At 38.4% G+C, this 19081-nt stretch overlaps 1 protein-coding gene across 5 annotated transcripts in view; it reads right to left on the reverse strand.

Annotated features, from left to right (window-relative positions):
• The window catches only part of LOC133662258 (NACHT and WD repeat domain-containing protein 2), a 169516-nt gene that overhangs the window by 13173 nt on the left and 137262 nt on the right, over positions 1-19081 (reverse strand). For 4 of the 5 annotated variants that reach the window (XM_062066089.1, XM_062066090.1, XM_062066088.1 and 1 more), the window contains exon 9: positions 11547-11598. In XM_062066089.1, the coding sequence (XP_061922073.1) occupies positions 11547-11598 (52 nt within the window). Of the gene's footprint in view, positions 1-11546; positions 11599-19081 lie in introns of those variants that run through there. The other variant, XR_009828084.1, reaches the window with a different exon arrangement.

The following is a 19081-nucleotide window of genomic DNA, read 5'->3' on the forward strand; positions in this document are numbered from 1 at the left end:
TGATATTGGTCCATATATAAGGCGCACCGGATTATAAGGCGCACTGTCAGCTTTTGAGAAAATTGGAGGTTTTTAGGTGCGCCTTATAGTGCGGAAAATACGGTACACAATGTTGACATCTATAGTTATATTTTGAAAAACAATCATAAATTAATATTTCAGCACATACACAATGTTGACATCTATAGTTATATTTTGAAAAACAATCATAAATTAATATTTCAGCACATACACAATGTTGACATCTATAGTTATATTTTGAAAAACAATCATAAATTAATATTTCAGCACATACACAATGTTGACATCTATAGTTATATTTTGAAAAACAATCATAAATTAAACTTTCAGCACATACATAATGTTGACATGTATAGTTAGATTTTAACAAACAATCATAAATAAATCTTTCAGCACATGTTGACATCTATAGTTACATTTTGAAAAACAATCATAAATGAATCTTTCAGCACATACACATTGTTAACATCTATAGTTATATTTTGATGAAGACGGGGAAAAAAAAACATACTTGTAAACAGCGCTTGCAACAGCAAGAAACATGGCAGTAGACGTGAGTTTCAATCATGAAATGCAACACTACCTGAGAAAAACGATGCATATTTATCCGGGAGAGTCTTGATACCAATTTCCTTGACCCAGCAACTCACAAAAAAATTGTAGACCTCCAAGTTTTCATCTGTTTTGTCGTGTAAAATGATGTCTGGAGCACCAGATACTTCAACATGTCTGAGAATGCGACAACGTATACTCCTTGATTTTACTTGACAAATCTTTTTTTGATAAAGGTATAAGGATCTAGTCCATTGCATAGTTGGATTTTTTTGCTTGCATCTGCTTCTTGCAGAAGGATACAAGCCTCTTTTGTACTCCAGTAGTTCTTGGCTTGGTTGACGACCACCACAGGGTTTCACGTCATGTGTCGCAATACAAGCAATTAGAATGTTTTTTATACAAGATTTCTCAAAGTTAGTTTTTCTTTTCAAAAGGCATGTTACTTATTAAAATTGTGGTGTATTTTTTGGGGGCGGAGGGGGGCAAGCACCAAATCAATTGATTTGAATTCATTTTAATGTGCGACATTGACTTGAGGTAGAAGTGTTTTGAGTTAAGAGTTCTGTCACAGAACCCATTAAACCTGTAAGTTGAGGCACTACTGTAGTACAATTTGTTCAAAAGGTTACAGATGTACGTTTAGCATTTTGCTACCCACCAACGTGTCGTTCTTTTAAAGGGGAACTGCACTTTTTTGGGGGGAATTTAGCCTATTGTTCACAAGCATTATGAAAGACATGACGTTATTTTTTTTTTGCATTCTAACTATTAAATAAAAGTGATCAAAACTCTGCTTACAATGAAGCCTATGGGAGGTGCTCGATTCCGCCTATAAAAGCCCTTAAAAAAAACATCCAAACACCTTAATTGAGTTTTTTTCCCCCTAATGTAAGTATATATGTAATGTATTAACAGGCACATTGATAATAACATTTAAAGGCCTACTGAAACCCACTACTACCGACCACGCAGTCTGATAGTTTATATATCAATGATGAAATCTTAACATTGCAACACATGCCAATACGGCCGGGTTAACTTATAAAGTGACATTTAAAGGCCTACTGAAATGATTTTTTTTTATTTAAACGGGAATAGCAGATCCATTCTATGTGTCATACTTGATCATTTCGCGATATTGCCATATTTTTGCTGAAAGGATTTAGTAGAGAAAATCGACGATAAATTTCGCAACTTTTGCTCGCTGATAAAAAAAAGCCTTGCCTGTACCGGAAGTAGCGTGACGTCACAGGAGCTAGTATTCCTCACAATTCCCCATTGTTTACAATGGAGCGAGAGAGATTCGGACCGAGAAAGTGATTAATTTGAGCGAGGATGAAAGATTCGTAGATGAGGAACGTTACAGTGAACGACTTGAGAGGCAGTGATGGACGTATCTTTTTTCGCTCTGACCGTAACTTAGGTACAAGCTGGCTCATTGGATTCCACACTCTCCTTTTTTTATTGTGGACCACGGATTTGTATTTTAAACCACCTCGGATACTATATCCTCTTGAAAATGAGAGTCGAGAACGCGAAATGGACATTCAGTGCCTTTTATCTCCACGACAATACATCGGCGAAATGCTTTAGCTACGAGCTAGCGTGATAGCATCGTGCTTTAACTGCATATAGAAACAAAAAAATAAACCCCTGACTGGAAGGATAGATAGAAAATCAACAATACTATTAAACCGTGGACATGTAAATACATGGTTAATGCTTTCCAGGCTGGCGAAGGTTAACAATGTGCTAACGACGCCATTGAAGCTAACTTAGCAACTTAGCAACGGGACCTCACAGAGCTATGCTAAAAACATTAGCTCTCCACCTACGCCAGCCAGCCCTCATCTACTCATCAACACCCGTGCTCACCTGCGTTCCAGCGATCGGCAGAAGGACGAAGGACTTCACCCGATGCGTTTGGCGGCTTGGAGACGTAGGAAGTCAAGGTGAGGTCGGCTGCTAGCGCGGCTAGCGCTCCAACAAAGTCCTCCTGGTTGTGTTGCTGTAGTCCGCTGCTAATACACCGATCCCACCTACAACTGTCTTCTTTGCAGCCTTCATTGTTCATTAAACAAATTGCAAAAGATGTCCGGAATACTGTGGAATTATGAAATGAAAACAGAGCTTTTTGTATAGGATTCTACGGGTACCATAACTTCCGTTACTCTGACTTCGTCACGCGCATACGTCATCATACCGCGACGTTTCAGCCGGATATTTCCCGGGAAGTTTTAAATGTCACTTTATAAGTTAACCCGGCCGTATTGGCATGTGTTGCAATGTTAAGATTTCATCATTGATATATAAACTATCAGACTGCGTGGTCGGTAGTAGTGGGTTTCAGTAGGCCTTTAAAACTTCCCGGGAAATATCCGGCTGAAACGTCGCGGTATGATGACGTATGCGCGTGACGAAGTCAGAGTAACGGAAGTTATGGTACCCGTAGAATCCTATACAAAAAGCTCTGTTTTCATTTCATAATTCCACAGTATTCTGGACATCTTTTGCAATTTGTTTAATGAACAATGAAGGCTGCAAAGAAGACAGTTGTAGGTGGGATCGGTGTATTAGCAGCGGACTACAGCAACACAACCAGGAGGACTTTGTTGGAGCGCTAGCCGCCGACCTCACCTTGACTTCCTACGTCTCCGGGCCGCCAAACGCATCGGGTGAAGTCCTTCGTCCTTCTGCCGATCGCTGGAACGCAGGTGAGCACGGGTGTTGATGAGTAGATGAGGGCTGGCTGGCGTAGGTGGAGAGCTAATGTTTTTAGCATAGCTCTGTGAGGTCCCGTTGCTAAGTTGCTAAGTTAGCTTCAATGGCGTCGTTAGCACAGCATTGTTAACCTTCGCCAGCCTGGAAAGCATTAACCGTGTATTTACATGTCCACGGTTTAATAGTATTGTTGATTTTCTATCTATCCTTCCAGTCAGGGTTTTTTTGTTTTGTTTCTATATGCAGTTAAAGCACGATGCTATCACGTTAGCTCGTAGCTAAAGCATTTCGCCGATGTATTGTCGTGGAGATAAAAGGCACTGAATGTCCATTTCGCATTCTCGACTCTCATTTTCAAGAGGATATAGTATCCGAGGTGGTTTAAAATACAAATCCGTGATCCACAATAAAAAAAGGAGAGTGTGGAATCCAATGAGCCAGCTTGTACCTAAGTAACGGTCAGAGCGAAAAAAGATACGTCCATCACTGCCTCTCAAGTCGTTCACTGTAACGTTCCTCATCTACGAATCTTTCATCCTCGCTCAAATTAATGGGGTAATCATCACTTTCTCGGTCCGAATCACTCTCGCTCCATTGTAAACAACGGGGAATTGTGAGGAATACTAGCTCCTGTGACGTCACGCTACTTCCGGTACAGGCAAGGCTTTTTTTTATCAGCGAGCAAAAGTTGCGAACTTTATCGTCGATTTTCTCTACTAAATCCTTTCAGCAAAAATATGGCAATATCGCGAAATGATCAAGTATGAAACGTACAATGGATCTGCTATTCCCGTTTAAATAAAAAAAAAATCATTTCAGTAGGCCTTTAATATTTCCGTAATCTTGATCATTTTAAGCATATGCGGCGCTCTAATTTTAAAAAAAAGTTTGCTTTTTTCTTTTCTTCATCACTGCAGACTTCATGAGAGCCAACAAATATAATAAAACATCACTTACTGTGCAATGTCTGCTGTCATTAGCATACTTGCCAACCTTGAGACCTCAGAATTCGGGAGGTGTATATATATATATACATATATATACATGAAATACTTGAATTTCAGTGTTCATTTATTTACACATACACACACACATAACACTTCTCTCTACTACTTGCCGTAGTTTTGAAGCAATGCATGATGGGAATCCGGATGTTGTGTGTCAGTGTATTAACGTGCCGGCTGGAATAAACACACGCTGAGAAATAGCTCTGTGCCTGCCTACTCTATGGGTTATAGATAAACCTATGGATAACGGAGACATATATAAATTCTCCTTCTTGTGTGTGCAGTTGCGCACTGAGCTCCAAAAGCTGTAGATGTTATAACGTGACTGGGCCGGCACGCTGTTTATATGGAGGAAAAGTGGACGTGACGACAGGCTGTCCTCACTCAGGTCCGGCTGGAAATCGGGAGAAATTTGGGAGAATGGTTGTCTCAGGAGATTTTCGGGAGAGGCGCTGAAATTCGGGAGTCTCCCGGAAAATTCGGGAGAGTTGGCAAGTATGAACATTAGGATGCCGACTACCAGGATGTTCATATATTCCCATTTAGATGAAGAATGACTCATAATCCCTGCGAAAAAGGCGGTGGTGTTGCGTCGTCCTCTCCAGTTTCGGATCCTAAATGGCTGTCAAAGTGTACCAACTTGTCGGAATACCTACTCAGGACTTCCTCTGCCCAGGTGAGATGCATGATTTATGATCTAGAACAGGGGTGTCCAAACTTTTTCCACTGAGGGCCGCACACGGAAAAATTAAAGCATGTGGGGGCCATTTTGATATTTTTCATTTTCAAACCATAACAAAATATATGCATTTTTTTTATTTATTTTACCTTTAGGGGTCCCGGGGACCATAAAGGGTCTCAGTCATTAAAATGTTAAAAACAAGTCAGATTATTATTATTTTTTAATTATTTAACGCTTACAGTAAATCTCTATATCAACTTCAAGTTCATATAAAGTAATACAAATAAAAAAAAATGTTTTATGGCTTTTCTGTCAAAAACAACTTACTGTCAATGAGAAAGGACGCAAAAGAGAAAGGCTCCGCTCTTGCTACCGGAGTTTTTTGTTAAATCTGAAGATTTTGACCACTGATTTGCGATCACAGCCACAGGAGAGTACCCTGGCATCTTCAATCTGATTTTGGTCAGTTGAGAGGCACTGATACGCTGAAAGAAGGCGAGTTGGGAGAGCCGTTAGCCTCAAGCCAAAGGCGCCTTGCCGCAGTTCAAAGCGGTTGCCTAGCAACCAAAAGCTACGGCGAGTTTACAGCTGTTTTAAAGTGATCCCGACGTCGCAGAGTGATATAAGTTGACAGGCTGACACCTCAAATTGATCTCTGAACGGCGCAAGATACGAAATTGTTGGAAAAAACAAGTTAAAGTGCCGCAAGTCGCTAAAGAAGCAACTGCCGTTAAGACACAAGCAAGAGGCAGTGACGTCAGTGACTGCCGCGATGCGAAAAGGTAAAGGAAAGATTGAAATCCCGAAACCTTCGGGGTCAGCTGATACAGAACACAACTGGGAACAAGATTTGAGGTTGGACACAGGACATGATGGGAATCAAGAAGTGATCCTACAAAAACTTGAAGAAATGAAAAAAGAAATGAAAGAAATGAAAGAAGAAATGAAAGAAATGAAAAAAGAAATGAAAGAAATGAAAGAAGAAATGAAAGAATTGAAAGAAGAAATGAAAGAATTGAAAGAATATCTGAGAAAAGTAACAACAGAACACAAACAAGATGTGAAAAGTCTGCAGGAAAATATAGAAAATCTGCAATCTAAGAACAACAGAAGAAATAATGAAGCCACTGAAATGGACAAACGAATGAAGACCCTTCAAGAAGACAACAACATGTTGAGGAATATCATAGACGAAATGGATCAGGACAAACGAATGAATGACATCATCGTGACAGGGCACCGAATTAAACCAAGATCCTATGCGAAAGCTGTGAATAATGAAGGTGAACCTGATGAAATGGATATGATCTCAGCAGAACAGCAAGTGGTCAACTTTCTGCAATCAAAGGAAATTGAAATTGACATTAATACCATCGAAACATGCATCCCACTGAACGGAAGAAACAACAACGCCACTCCAGTCGTGCTCGTGAAACTCGTAAACAGAAAATCTAAAATGGCATTGCTGAGACAGGGAAAGAAGCTGAAGGGAACAAATGTGTACATGAATGAGCATCTCACAAAACGCAATGCTGGAATCGCCAAGAAAGCACGCGGCTTGAGAAAGCAGGGAAAAATCCAGGGAACTTGGAGCACCAACTGTAAAATCTACATCAAGCTGAATGGAGGTCCAGAAGCAAGAGTAATTGTTGTCCATGACATCAAGGACCTGGACAAGTTTTAAAGTTTACACAGCTACCACAACGATGATAATGGACTCTGACAGAAAACAAACACCCAAATTCAGCATCGACACTACTATGTTCCAAGGGACGACTAAACAAGAGGACCTACATTCAGGATTACATCCACCTACACTTATTGAGATTATTGAAACAACATCAAAGATTGTTGAACAAGAAAATATGGAACTAAAAAATTTCTGCAACAAAGATTACAAAAACCAGGATTTGGAAAATGATATAGATCCAGATACAAATTTTTTCTCCCACATCAGTAATAATTGTTTTTATTATACAGATGATCAATATAATAGCAACATTACATGCGATAACAAATTGTCAATTATTAATTTTAATAGCAGAAGCTTGTATGCAAACTACAACAACATTAAGAACTTTTTGGAACACATCAACGAACCATTCAAAGTGATTGCTGTCACAGAAACATGGATTGATGATAAAAAAGGAATAGATTTTGATCTGGAAGGATATGAACTAAACTACATCAACAGAACCAACAAAAATGGAGGAGGAGTAGCTGTGTACGTGATGAAGAACCTGAACTACAAAGTGGTAAAAAACATGTCATTTGCTATAGATAATATCTTAGAATGTATAACCATTGAAATATGTCAGGAAAAAAAGCAAAAACATTTTCATCAGTTGTATATATAGATCACCTAAGTCAAGTATAGAAACATTTGAAGAATGGATCAAGGCTACTTACATGGATAATGGTCAAAGAATAATGTTCTTATGTGGTGACTTTAATATTGACTTATTGAACCCTAACAAGCAAAAGTCTGATACAATGTACAGCATCAGTTTATATCCAAAAATCACAAAGCCAAGCAGAATTACAGCACACTGTGCCACGCTTATTGATAATATTTTTACCAATGAGTTTGACAATAACACTACAAGTGGTCTACTTATAACCGACGTTAGTGATCATCTGCCAGTTTTTACAATATATGATGGACACTACAAGAAGAACATGGAAGACAAAAGGACATTTCGAAGACTGTGCACAGAGAAGAGGATGACTGCTTTCAAAAGTGAGCTACAAAAGCAAGATTGGGACAATGTGTACAATGAAAAAGAGGTTGATGAAGCATATGAACATTTCTTAAACAAGTTCATAATACTTTATGACAAACATTGTCCATGGATACAACTCAGTAACAAGCAGAGAAAGAATAATCAACCATGGATGACAAAAGGATTAAAAAATGCTTGTAAGAAGAAGAATACACTATATAGAGAATTTATAGCACAAAGAACTATAGAGGCAGAAATTAAGTACAAAAAGTATAAAAACAAGTTAACAGATATACTACGATCATGTAGAAAAGAATATTACAGTGAATTATTGGACAGGAACAAAAATAATATGAGAGCAACATGGGGCATCCTCAATAGCATTATTAAAAATGTCACAAAGAGGGACTACCCTCAATACTTTTTAGACGGAAATAAAAAAAATGACAACATAAAGGAAGTAGTTGCAAGCTTCAATAATTATTTTGTAAATATTGGACCAAAATTGGAAGAAAGGATTCCAGACCCAGTTCCAATTGAGAAATATAATGATACCATAGAGCGAAATCCCAACTCCATGTTCCTCAGTAATGTGACACAGGAGGAAATAGTTACAATCGTGAAAAAATGTAAATCTAAGACTTCAACTGATTGTAATGGAATTGATATGGAAACGATAAAAAAGGTTATAGAAGAGATCTCAGGACCATTAACGTATATTAGTAATCTATCATTTCAAACAGGTACATTCCCAAACAAAATGAAAATAGCTAAAGTTGCACCAATTTATAAGACTGGAGATAAACATCAATTTACAAATTATAGACCAGTTTCTTTACTTCCACAATTTTCTAAAATCATTGAAAAACTGTTTAATAACAGATTAGAGAGTTTCATAAATAAAAATAGAATACTCGAAGAGAACCAATATGGATACAGAGCTAATGTCTCAACTTCAATGGCTTTAATTGAAATAACAGAGGAAATTACCAATGCAATAGACAGTAAAAAATGTGCAGCATCAGTTTTTATGGATCTAACTAAAGCATTTGACACAATTAATCACAATATTTTAATCAAAAAACTAGAACGATATGTTATCAGAGGGTTAGTCTTAAACTCGATAAGAAGTTATCTAACGAACAGGAAACAATACGTGAAGCTAGGCGAACACATGTCTACAACGCTAAATATATCCTGTGGTGTACCTCAGGGATCAATAATAGGACCTAAATTATTCAATCTCTATATAAATGAAATTTGTAAAGTTACAAAAGATTTAAAGTTAGTATTATTTGCGGATGATACAACAGCGTTTTGTTCAGGAGAGAACACACAGGAGATAATACAAATAATAACAGAAGAAATTAACAAATTAAAAAGATGGTTTGACAAAAATAGATTATCGTTGAATCTCAGCAAAACTAAAATAATGCTATTTGGTAACAGTAGTAGAGAAAGTCAAACACAAATACAAATAGACGGAATAAAAAATTGAAAGAGTAAATGAAACCAAATTTTTAGGTATAATGATTGATGATAAATTGAACTGAAAATCTCACGTAAAAAATATACAACATAAAGTAGCAAGAAACACGTCAATAATGAATAAAGCAAAACATGTTCTAGACAAAAAATCACTTCATATTCTCTACTGCTCACTAGTGTTACCATATCTGAGCTACTGTGTAGAAATATGGGGAAATAATTACAAAAGTACACTTCATTCATTAACAGTGTTACAAAAAAGATCAGTTAGAATAATACATAATGTTGGATATAGAGAACATACAAATCCTTTATTTATTGAATCAAAGATACTGAAATTCCACGACATAGTGAATTTGCAAAACAGCTAAAATCATGCACAAAGCAAACTATAACCTGCTACCCAAGAATATACAACAATTCTTCTCAACAAAAGAGGAGAAATATAATCTTAGAGAAAAATTTAATTTAAAACATTTGTACGCACGTACAACACTTAAGACCTTCAGTATATCAGTATGTGGAATTAAATTATGGAATGGATTAAGCAAAGCAATCAAACAATGTACTAATATGATCCACTTCAAGAAACTCTTCAAACTTAAAGTGTTTACAAAGTACAAAGAAGAAGAACCATGACAAACATTCTCAATTTATTTCATCCATCCATTCATTCATTCTTAAAGTCATCTTACTTATCTCATCACATGAAATATGACTTACTTCACCAATTATTATTATTAAATTCTTACTATTATTTATTTATTTATTTTTATTGTGATTACCTATGGAGTTATTGTGAATAAATTGAGAACAGGAAGTGAATAAAAAAAGTTTCAGCAACTGTTATGTAAAGAAAAGGGGTAGGATTAAATAAGCTCTGCTTCTTCCTGCTCCTTTTCGAACATGTTGAAAAGAGAAACTGGAAATTGTGATGTATCATGTTGTATGCTTGCATGTTCGAAATAAACTCGAACTCTCTTATAGTAAAACTGAAATATGCAGTATTTAGTAATTAGAGCCCTAAAAGATCAATAATGCAGAACACCATTGATTTTAATTCTTTCATATTTTTGAGTAATCACAGTGAAAAGATAAATAAAAAATCACTAAATATATTTGGGATCCAAAAGGTGCCCCACTCATAAAGTGATACATTTTTATTAGGTTTTTCTTTTACTTTCAACACTTAAGTTACGAGATCAACTTCAGATATAAGTATCTGTCGATTTTATGCTGGAACTATTATTTTGTTTGTTTTATGCGCTTTTGTCAAAGAAAAATTTGATGTTTTTATATGGCTACTACACAATATATACAATATTTAACCACATAACATTTTTTAAAGTGAAATATTTGAAGTAATTGGAGCCCTGAAAATAATTCATTATAACATGGATTTTTTGTCATTATTATTATTTTTTTGAGCAACGGCAAAAAAAGAAAAATGAAGAAAGACAAAAGAAAAAAAAACAGCCTGCATGGCAGCTTTTGTGTCAACATTGCAACTTTTTCTCGTTAGATTTCACCTCATTCCACTTTTTTTAATGTTCTTTTACAATAGTATTTCCAGAATGTGTGGCGGGCCGGTAAACAATTAGCTGCGGGCCGCAAATGGCCCCCGGGCCGCACTTTGGACACCCCTGATCTAGAATAAACTTACAAGGAGCAAGGAAGCGAGGGAACAGCAGACCACTCCATAATGTAAATATTGGCACACAGGAAGTGATCACGGCACCGCTATAGTTTGTCTGCGTTAGCGCTTATAATAACAATATCACTAATACTTGGTTAATATTCATGTCACGAAATGTAAATGGAGTATTGTTGCCGCTTTTTGGATGTTTTTTTATTGGATTTCATGGGCGGAATAGAGGAGCTCCCATTGGCTCGGCTGTAAGCAGACTTTATTTACGTTTATTTAATATTTACAATGCATTAAAAAAAACAATCCATCCGTCGCCATGTCTTTCATAGTGATTGTGAACGATGGATAAAATTCTAAAAAAAAGTGCGGTACCCTCTTAATAAAGTGCAGAGTTGTTTCAGATTGTGACTCTGGTGTGAAGGGAGACCAGTTCTTCCTTTTTGAAGAATGAAACCTTCATTTACATACAACCTTTGCTGCATCTGACTGTGATTATTATTTTCCGGCCCACTCGAGACGTCTTAGGCCCCAGTCTTCCAACTCGTCTCACCTGTGTATCATGAGAGCTCTAATTTCTCATTTCAGCGCATCTCTTGCCACTCAGCAACAGTGGAGTGGATAGGTCTAGGTGACCTCGTTAGCACGTGTGCTGTTTCAAAGGACACATCAGAGATGCACACTTCTTAGAAGCCAGCACTCACCTTTTCATCATCCGGCAGCAATGGCACCCCATTTGGCCGGTCGGTGGTGGAGCTGTAGAAAAAAATAATTAACAAATAAAAACTTTATATTCACAAAAGTCAGCCGCTACATTATGTAATGATGTCCTTTGGATCGTTTCGATGTAGGGCTATCTTTGTATTCCAGGCTTATGTAATGCAGTCATATGTACACAACTAGTCTCATACAAGCCTCGTGAGTCATGACAGTCTGCTTGTCAAGTGCATGTGATGTTAGGAAAAGGGCATGTTATGGTTTCTCTATCTTTATCATTTTCTTCAATTGTTTACAAGTGCTGTAAAACGATTGCATTTCAGGCATGTAAGCACCCTTTGAGGAAAAAAAGAGGAAAAGTGACATTAATTTATTTTACCGTTAGATTTTTTCTCATCGACCAACCTCTTTAGGCTGTCTTTTTGACACTTACATGTCCCATGTAATGTACCGCAGAATGTTGAATTTTTTTAGTAGATCGTTTACTAACATTATTATCATTGAAAATGTCATGTAAAATTCTATAACATGCATGCAAATAAAGTTTCCCATTTGGCAACTCTATCCTGTAGCCACGCACCCTCGGTTAAAATACCTCCTGTGTTGTGACATCAATTTACATCCGTCACATCAAAAATATACCTTCTCGCTGGCTACTAGTAAATGCTGCAGAACTACAAGTGGTTCGGAACGAACAGTGTTCGGAATGTAAGCATGGTTATGGCTCGGAGAGCAACGGCAGCCAACAACAAGTACGTTTGCTAGCTAATGATAACTACGCTAAATAGCACGCTATTTAGGCATTCGGCATGTTTTGAATCTCCACTAAGTAAGTAAGGGGGCGGCTACGGAATCTAAAGGGGGCAAAAGGTATGCCGGAGCATAAGGAAAAATATATATATTTTTAATTATTAATTTTTTTAAACCGTCTGTAACAAAAAAAACTCAAATTTATTGATACAATCGATATATTTACTGTACTTCAGATGTTAATACAGTCATGGTGTAGCTTCCTGGTCGCGGTAGAGTTGAAAAAGTTTATCCACCGTGGTGACAGCTCTGCATCATTCGGCGATTAATTTCTTACGGAACCCAAACAGATGACGGTATCTCCCTGGGGAACTGGTCGTCGAAGTTGCTTCCCTTCAGCTCTTGGCCCCGGCTTTTCACCTGCTCCTTTTGCTTGTGCTACTTGAACGTCGCCATAATGGGTCTTGGCCTGCTGCTCTCCAGCTTTTTGGTTCCAAGCCGGTGGACATGATAAAAGGTGAAGTTCCTGACGGTGTCAGCTGGGAGTTTGAGCTGTTGTTTGATGAAGGCCTTCACAGAGTCCTCAGAGTATTCTTCTACCTTTTCAGGATTCCCGCAAAGACGACATTGTCCTTCAGGCTTCTCGCCTGGAGGTCTAGCATTGTCTCCTTCGTGTTCTTGTTCTCCCTGGTGAGTTGTGCAACTCTGTTGGTAAGTGACTTCACCAACTCATGGAAAGCAGCGCAAGAGAAACGACCTGTCGTTTTCCAAAGTCCAGACACTTTCAGTTGGCTTGAAGCTCACTGTGGAGCACTTCGACGAGTGCGAGGCGGCCATCTAAGCAAATCAGCCTTTTGTCAATGGAATCCAAAATATTTCCCAACGAGGTTGGTTTGGTTAGGGCTGGGCGATAAAACAATAACAATATATATCGCAATAGACATGTGATCAATATCAATAGAAAATGGGGTCGATAGAACGTTCGATAATTTCACTGAGTTCTGTTAGAAAAAAATAGGAAGAAAGGCGGAGCCGGAACCGCACGGCATTCTGGGGGGTGTAGGCAGAGGAAGGGCTTTGGCCTCTCGACCTATCACGGCCGAGCCTGAACCGCAAGGCATTCTGGGAAATACTAACAGGAAGAAGAAAAAAAAAAGCAACAACGGCTAGCTGACGACGAGGAGTGAAACGAAACGGGAATATGAGTGCGGCAGCACGAGAGGAAATTGTAAATAAAAAAGGAAACGTCACGTCACCAGTTTGGCAGTATTTTGGATTTTTTTAAATCCGATACGAATCAGAGTAATACTGTCTGCAAACTTTGCAAGGTCGTCGTCCCGACCAAGTCTGGGAACACGACAAACTTATTTTACCACCTGAGCCGCTCTCACCCGCTGGAGTACAGCAGTATCAAACAGCCACAACCATCTACATCAGCCGGTGCAAGTGGAACAGCACCGAAGAGGCAACAACAGACCACCATCGAGACGATGGTAGTCTGTTGTTGCCGCAGACAGTATTACTCGGCAGCAGTGCCATACGACAAAAATTCAAAACGTTATAAAGAAATAACGGATGCAGTGGTGTATCAATTAGCGAAGGACATGCTACCGCTCAGCATAGTTGAGAAGTCTGGGTACAAGAATCTCATACACGTGCTCGACCCCCGTTATGTTCTACCTGGCCGAAAGCACTTTTCCAAGACAGCTATTCCTAAGCTTTACACAATGTGCAGGGAATCCGTGGAAAAAGAGAGACTGAAGTTGGTTTGATTTTTCCATGAATGACTGAAGAGGGTAACAGGTTTGTTTTGTCGCAGATGTTCAGACGCAAGTTTATTCCGATGTTTACAATATTCTGTAAGACATGTTTGTTTCTGCTTGCTTAATGTGACTGTTATTTATTTGCATATATTGTTACCAATATGGCTTTAAAGCCTGAGTTGTACACTACTAATTTCTTAATTACAATACTTTGCAAATTTTTTTGGATTAAGCATTTATTTAATGTCAATATTTGCACATCGACCAGTATTTTCATTTATTTGACTGTTTTTCATAATGCTGACCTCGTTCTAAAGGTTAAAGGTTATATTTAAAATAAATGTATTTAAATTCAGCCTTTTTTCTCCTGGTCTTTATTTAGAATTGTTTTTTTGTTTTTTTTATCAATAATTATCGATATCGACTGATATGAAACACTTATATCGTGATAATTTTTTTAGTCATATCGCCCAGCCCTAGGTTTGGTTGTGTATGGATCTTCATTTGTCCCAAGAAAGAACAGCTTGTAGGTTCATTGTGAACAGCTTAGTTGCTCAGACAGATTAGCTTATACAAGTTTAGATTGTGGTATGTTCTTTGTAATGGGGAAATATGTCAGTGCGTCTTGCATTTAAGATAGCTAACAATTAGCAAGAGTTTATCCAAGCAAGGTTATAAATCACGTTTTTAACGATCATTTTGATTTCAGACAGTAATACTCCCCTTCGGGAGTTTTACGGCAATTTGTCATTAATACCGTTTATCGTTACATTCCTATGGAATGCCAAAGCATTTTTACCCCAACCCACTTGGGATGCAACAAATGTCCTTTACAGTCTACATTAAAGGCCTACTGAAACCCACTACTACCGACCACGCAGTCTGATAGTTTATATATCAATGATGAAATCTTAACATTGCAACACATGCCAATACGGCCGGGTTAGATTACTAAAGTGCAATTTTAAATTTTGCGCGAAATATCTTGCTGAAAACGTCTCGGTATGATGACGCCTGCGCGTGACGTCACGGATTGTAGAGGACATTTTGGGACAGCATTGTGGCCAGCTATTAAGTCTGTTTTCATCGCAAAATTCCACAGTATTCTGGACATCTGTGTTGGTGAATCTTTTGCAATTTGTTCAATGAACAATGGAGATAGCAAAGAAGAAAGCTGTAGGTGAGAAGCAGTGTATTTCGGCCGGCTGCAGCAACACAAACACGTAGCCGGTGTTTCATTGTTTACATTCCCGAAAGATGACAGTCAAGCTTTACCATTGGCCTGTGGAGAACTGGGACAACAGAGACTCTTACCAGGAGGACTTTGAGTTGGATACGCAGACACGGTACCGTGAGTACGCAACCAGAATGTTGCCATAAGCATTTTGTTTAATTTGTATGTGTAACGCAGTACGCAGCAGCGGCTTCCAAACATTTGATCGCTTGCCCGTACGTGTGTGCCGTTTTGTGCATGTCACGTACGTAACTTTGGGGACTTGGGGGAAATATATGTGCTGTATGAACTTTGGGGAGGTGAACGGTACTTTGGGCTGTGGGATTGAGTGTGTTGTGCGGGTGTTTGATTTGTATTGGCGGGTTATATGGACGGGAGGGGGGAGGTGTTTGTTATGCGGGATTAATTTGTGGCATATTAAATATAAGCCTGGTTGTGTTGTGGCTAATAGAGTATATATATGTCTTGTGTTTATTTACTGTTTTAGTCATTCCCAGCTGAATATCAGGTCCCACCCGCCTCTCACAGCATCTTCCCTATCTGAATCGCTTCCACTGCCCTCTAGTCCTTCACTCTCACTTTCCTCATCCACAAATCTTTCATCCTCGCTCAAATTAATGGGGAAATCGTCGCTTTCTCGGTACGAATCGCTCTCGCTGCTGGTGGCCATGATTGTAAACAATGTGCAGATGTGAGGAGCTCCACACATCGTCTGATACTTTCGGTACAGGCAAGGCTTTTTTATCAGCGACCAAAAGTTGCGAACTTTATCGTCGATGTTCTTTACTAAATCTTTTCAGCAAAAATATGGAAATATCGCGAAATGATCAAGTATGACACATAGAATGGACCTGCTATCCCCGTTTAAATAAGAAAATCGCATTTCAGTAGGCCTTTAAGATAACTAGTTTTTCAACATGTTGCCACATTTACAGTATATGTTAGTATCATGTCCACATATTAATTTTCTCTTTCACCTACAGTATTCACATGTACATGTAGGTGAATTAAGCATGAGGACACACTAATCGAGTCGAAACGAGCTGTTTTGCATCAGAATGAGGTTGTCAATTTGCAATGCAAAAGCCAGTACAGGGTGGAGAGTAGTTGCATTTGCGTTACTATGGTAACTTCTTGGAGACGCTTGTATCAACCTACACATGTTAGGCATCCATGTAACTGGCAGAATAACGGCTAAAAGCTCAGCCAAACCCATTTTAGATAAGCAGAAGCCAATTCATTAATTCACAATTCTTAATTTGCCCTCGGGGATTAATAAAGTACTTCTGATTCTAATTCATAGCACATTCCAACATGGGGGCAATGTCAAGATCCCTTGTATGTCATGAATACTTTCATAAACAAAACACCAATACGACAATCTGGTGACTAACACCTAGCCCAGGGGTGGCCAACTAGTCAGAGACTAAGAGCTAAATTTTTACTGTGTTACCGCAAAGAGCCACATCTCACACACACACACACACACACACACACACACACACACACACACACACACACACACACACACACACACACACACACACACACACACACACACACACACACACACACACACACACACACACACACACACACACACACACACACACACACACACACACACTTTGCTCAGCCAGATATATTAAAATGTTACACACCAACATGATAGTGACAGAAATCCTACAGTACTAAGACCACAGGCCAGTACTTTCCAATAATGAACATTGTGTGCACTTTCTCAAACAGAAAAAATCCCAGTTCAACCAAGTCCAAGGCACTGAAGATTTAAAACTTTAAAATGTGCTAATGACGCCTGACATATAAGGCAGAATGGCTTGCCATTATGTTCAAAAACTCTGTCAAAAATGTCCTGTGTTCATCTTCATATTTAAATTTTTCTGTGCATGTTTTTCCCTGCTATTTTGAAAGCAAACTTGACACTAATTGTTTACTAGGGCTGCACGATTTTAAGAAAAAATCTAATTGCGATTTTTCCCTCCAAAAATTGCAATTGCACTTTATATATTTTATACACAAAAATGCATAAAACTGGGAAAATAACGAGTGAAGGAAGATGTGTTACTTTTAGACTGTCAATCAACATATTCTTGTTTCAAGGTGCCACACATTAAAACAATATGCAATAAAATACTTTAATTTCTGCCTTTATGCAGACTCAGAGCTCTTGTCTCCATAATGCACTTGAACTGAATAAATAACCTAAATAAACTATACAATGTTTATAATGTAATGTAATCATAATAGATAATAATATCGCAAGTAACCATTTAAAAATATATAAACTTTTATTATAAATAAAATAATTGTATATAATTTTTACTCCGGCTTCCTCCCACCTCCCAAAGACATGCACCTTGGGATAGGCTGATTGGCAACACTTACAAACCCCGTTTCCATATGAGTTGGGAAATTGTGTTAGATGTAAATATAAACGGAATACAATGATTTGCAAATCATTTTCAACCCATATTCAGTTGAATATGCTACAAAGACAACATATTTGATGTTCAAACTGATAAACATTTTTTTTTTTTTGCAAATAATCATTAACTTTAGAATTTGATGCCAGCAACACGTGACAAAGAAGTTGAGAAAGGTGGCAATAAATACTGATAAAGTTGAGGAATGCTCATCAAACACTTATTTGGAACATCCCACAGGTGAACAGGCAAATTGGGAACAGGTGGGTTCCATGATTGGGTATAAAAGTAGATTCCATGAAATGCTCAGTCATTCACAAACAAGGATGGGGCGAGGGTCACCACTTTGTCAACAAATGCGTGAGCAAATTGTTGAACAGTTTAAGAAAAACCTTTCTCAACCAGCTATTGCAGGGAATTTAGGGATTTCACCATCTACGGTCCGTAATATCATCAAAGGGTTCAGAGAATCTGGAGAAATCACTGCACGTAAGCAGCTAAGCCCGTGACCTTCGATCCCTCAGGCTGTGCTGCATCAACAAGCGACATCAGTGTGTAAAAGAATATCAGCACATGGGCTCAGGAACACTTCAGAAACCCACTGTCAGTAACTACAGTTGGTCGCTACATCTGTAAGTGCAAGTTAAAACTCTCCTATGCAAGGCGAAAATCGTTTATCAACAACACCCAGAAATGCCGTCGGCTTCGCTGGGCCTGAGATTATCAAAGATGGACTGATACAAAGTGGAAAAGTGTTCTGTGGTCTGACGAGTCCACATTTCAAATTGTTTTTGGAAACTGTGGACGTTGTGTCTTCCGGACCAAAGAAGAAAAGAACCATCCGGATTGTTATAGGCGCAAAGTGTAAAAGCCAGCATCTGTGATGGTATGGGGGTGTATTAGTGCCCAAGACATGGGTAACTTACACATCTGTGAAGGCGCCATTAATGCTGAAAGGTACATACAGCTTTTGGAGCAACATATGTTGCCATCCACGCAACGTTACCATGGACGCCCCTGCTTATTTCAGCAAGACAATGCCAAGCCACGTGTTACATCAACGTGGCTTCATAGTAAAAGAGTGCGGGTACTAGACTGGCCTGGCTGTAGTCCAGACCTGTCTCCCATTGAAAATGTGTGGCGCATTATGAAGCCTAAAATACCACAACGGAGACCGTTGTGGTATTTTAGAGACTGTTGAACAACTTAAGCTGTACATCAAGCAAGAATGGGAAAGAATTCCACCTGAGAAGCTTTAAAAATGTGTCTCCTCAGTTCCCAAACGTTTACTGAGTGTTGTTAAAAGGAAAGGCCATGTAACACAGTGGTGA

This window comes from Entelurus aequoreus, linkage group LG12 (assembly GCF_033978785.1).
Source record: "Entelurus aequoreus isolate RoL-2023_Sb linkage group LG12, RoL_Eaeq_v1.1, whole genome shotgun sequence".
In the NCBI taxonomy this organism is placed as follows: domain Eukaryota; kingdom Metazoa; phylum Chordata; class Actinopteri; order Syngnathiformes; family Syngnathidae; genus Entelurus; species Entelurus aequoreus.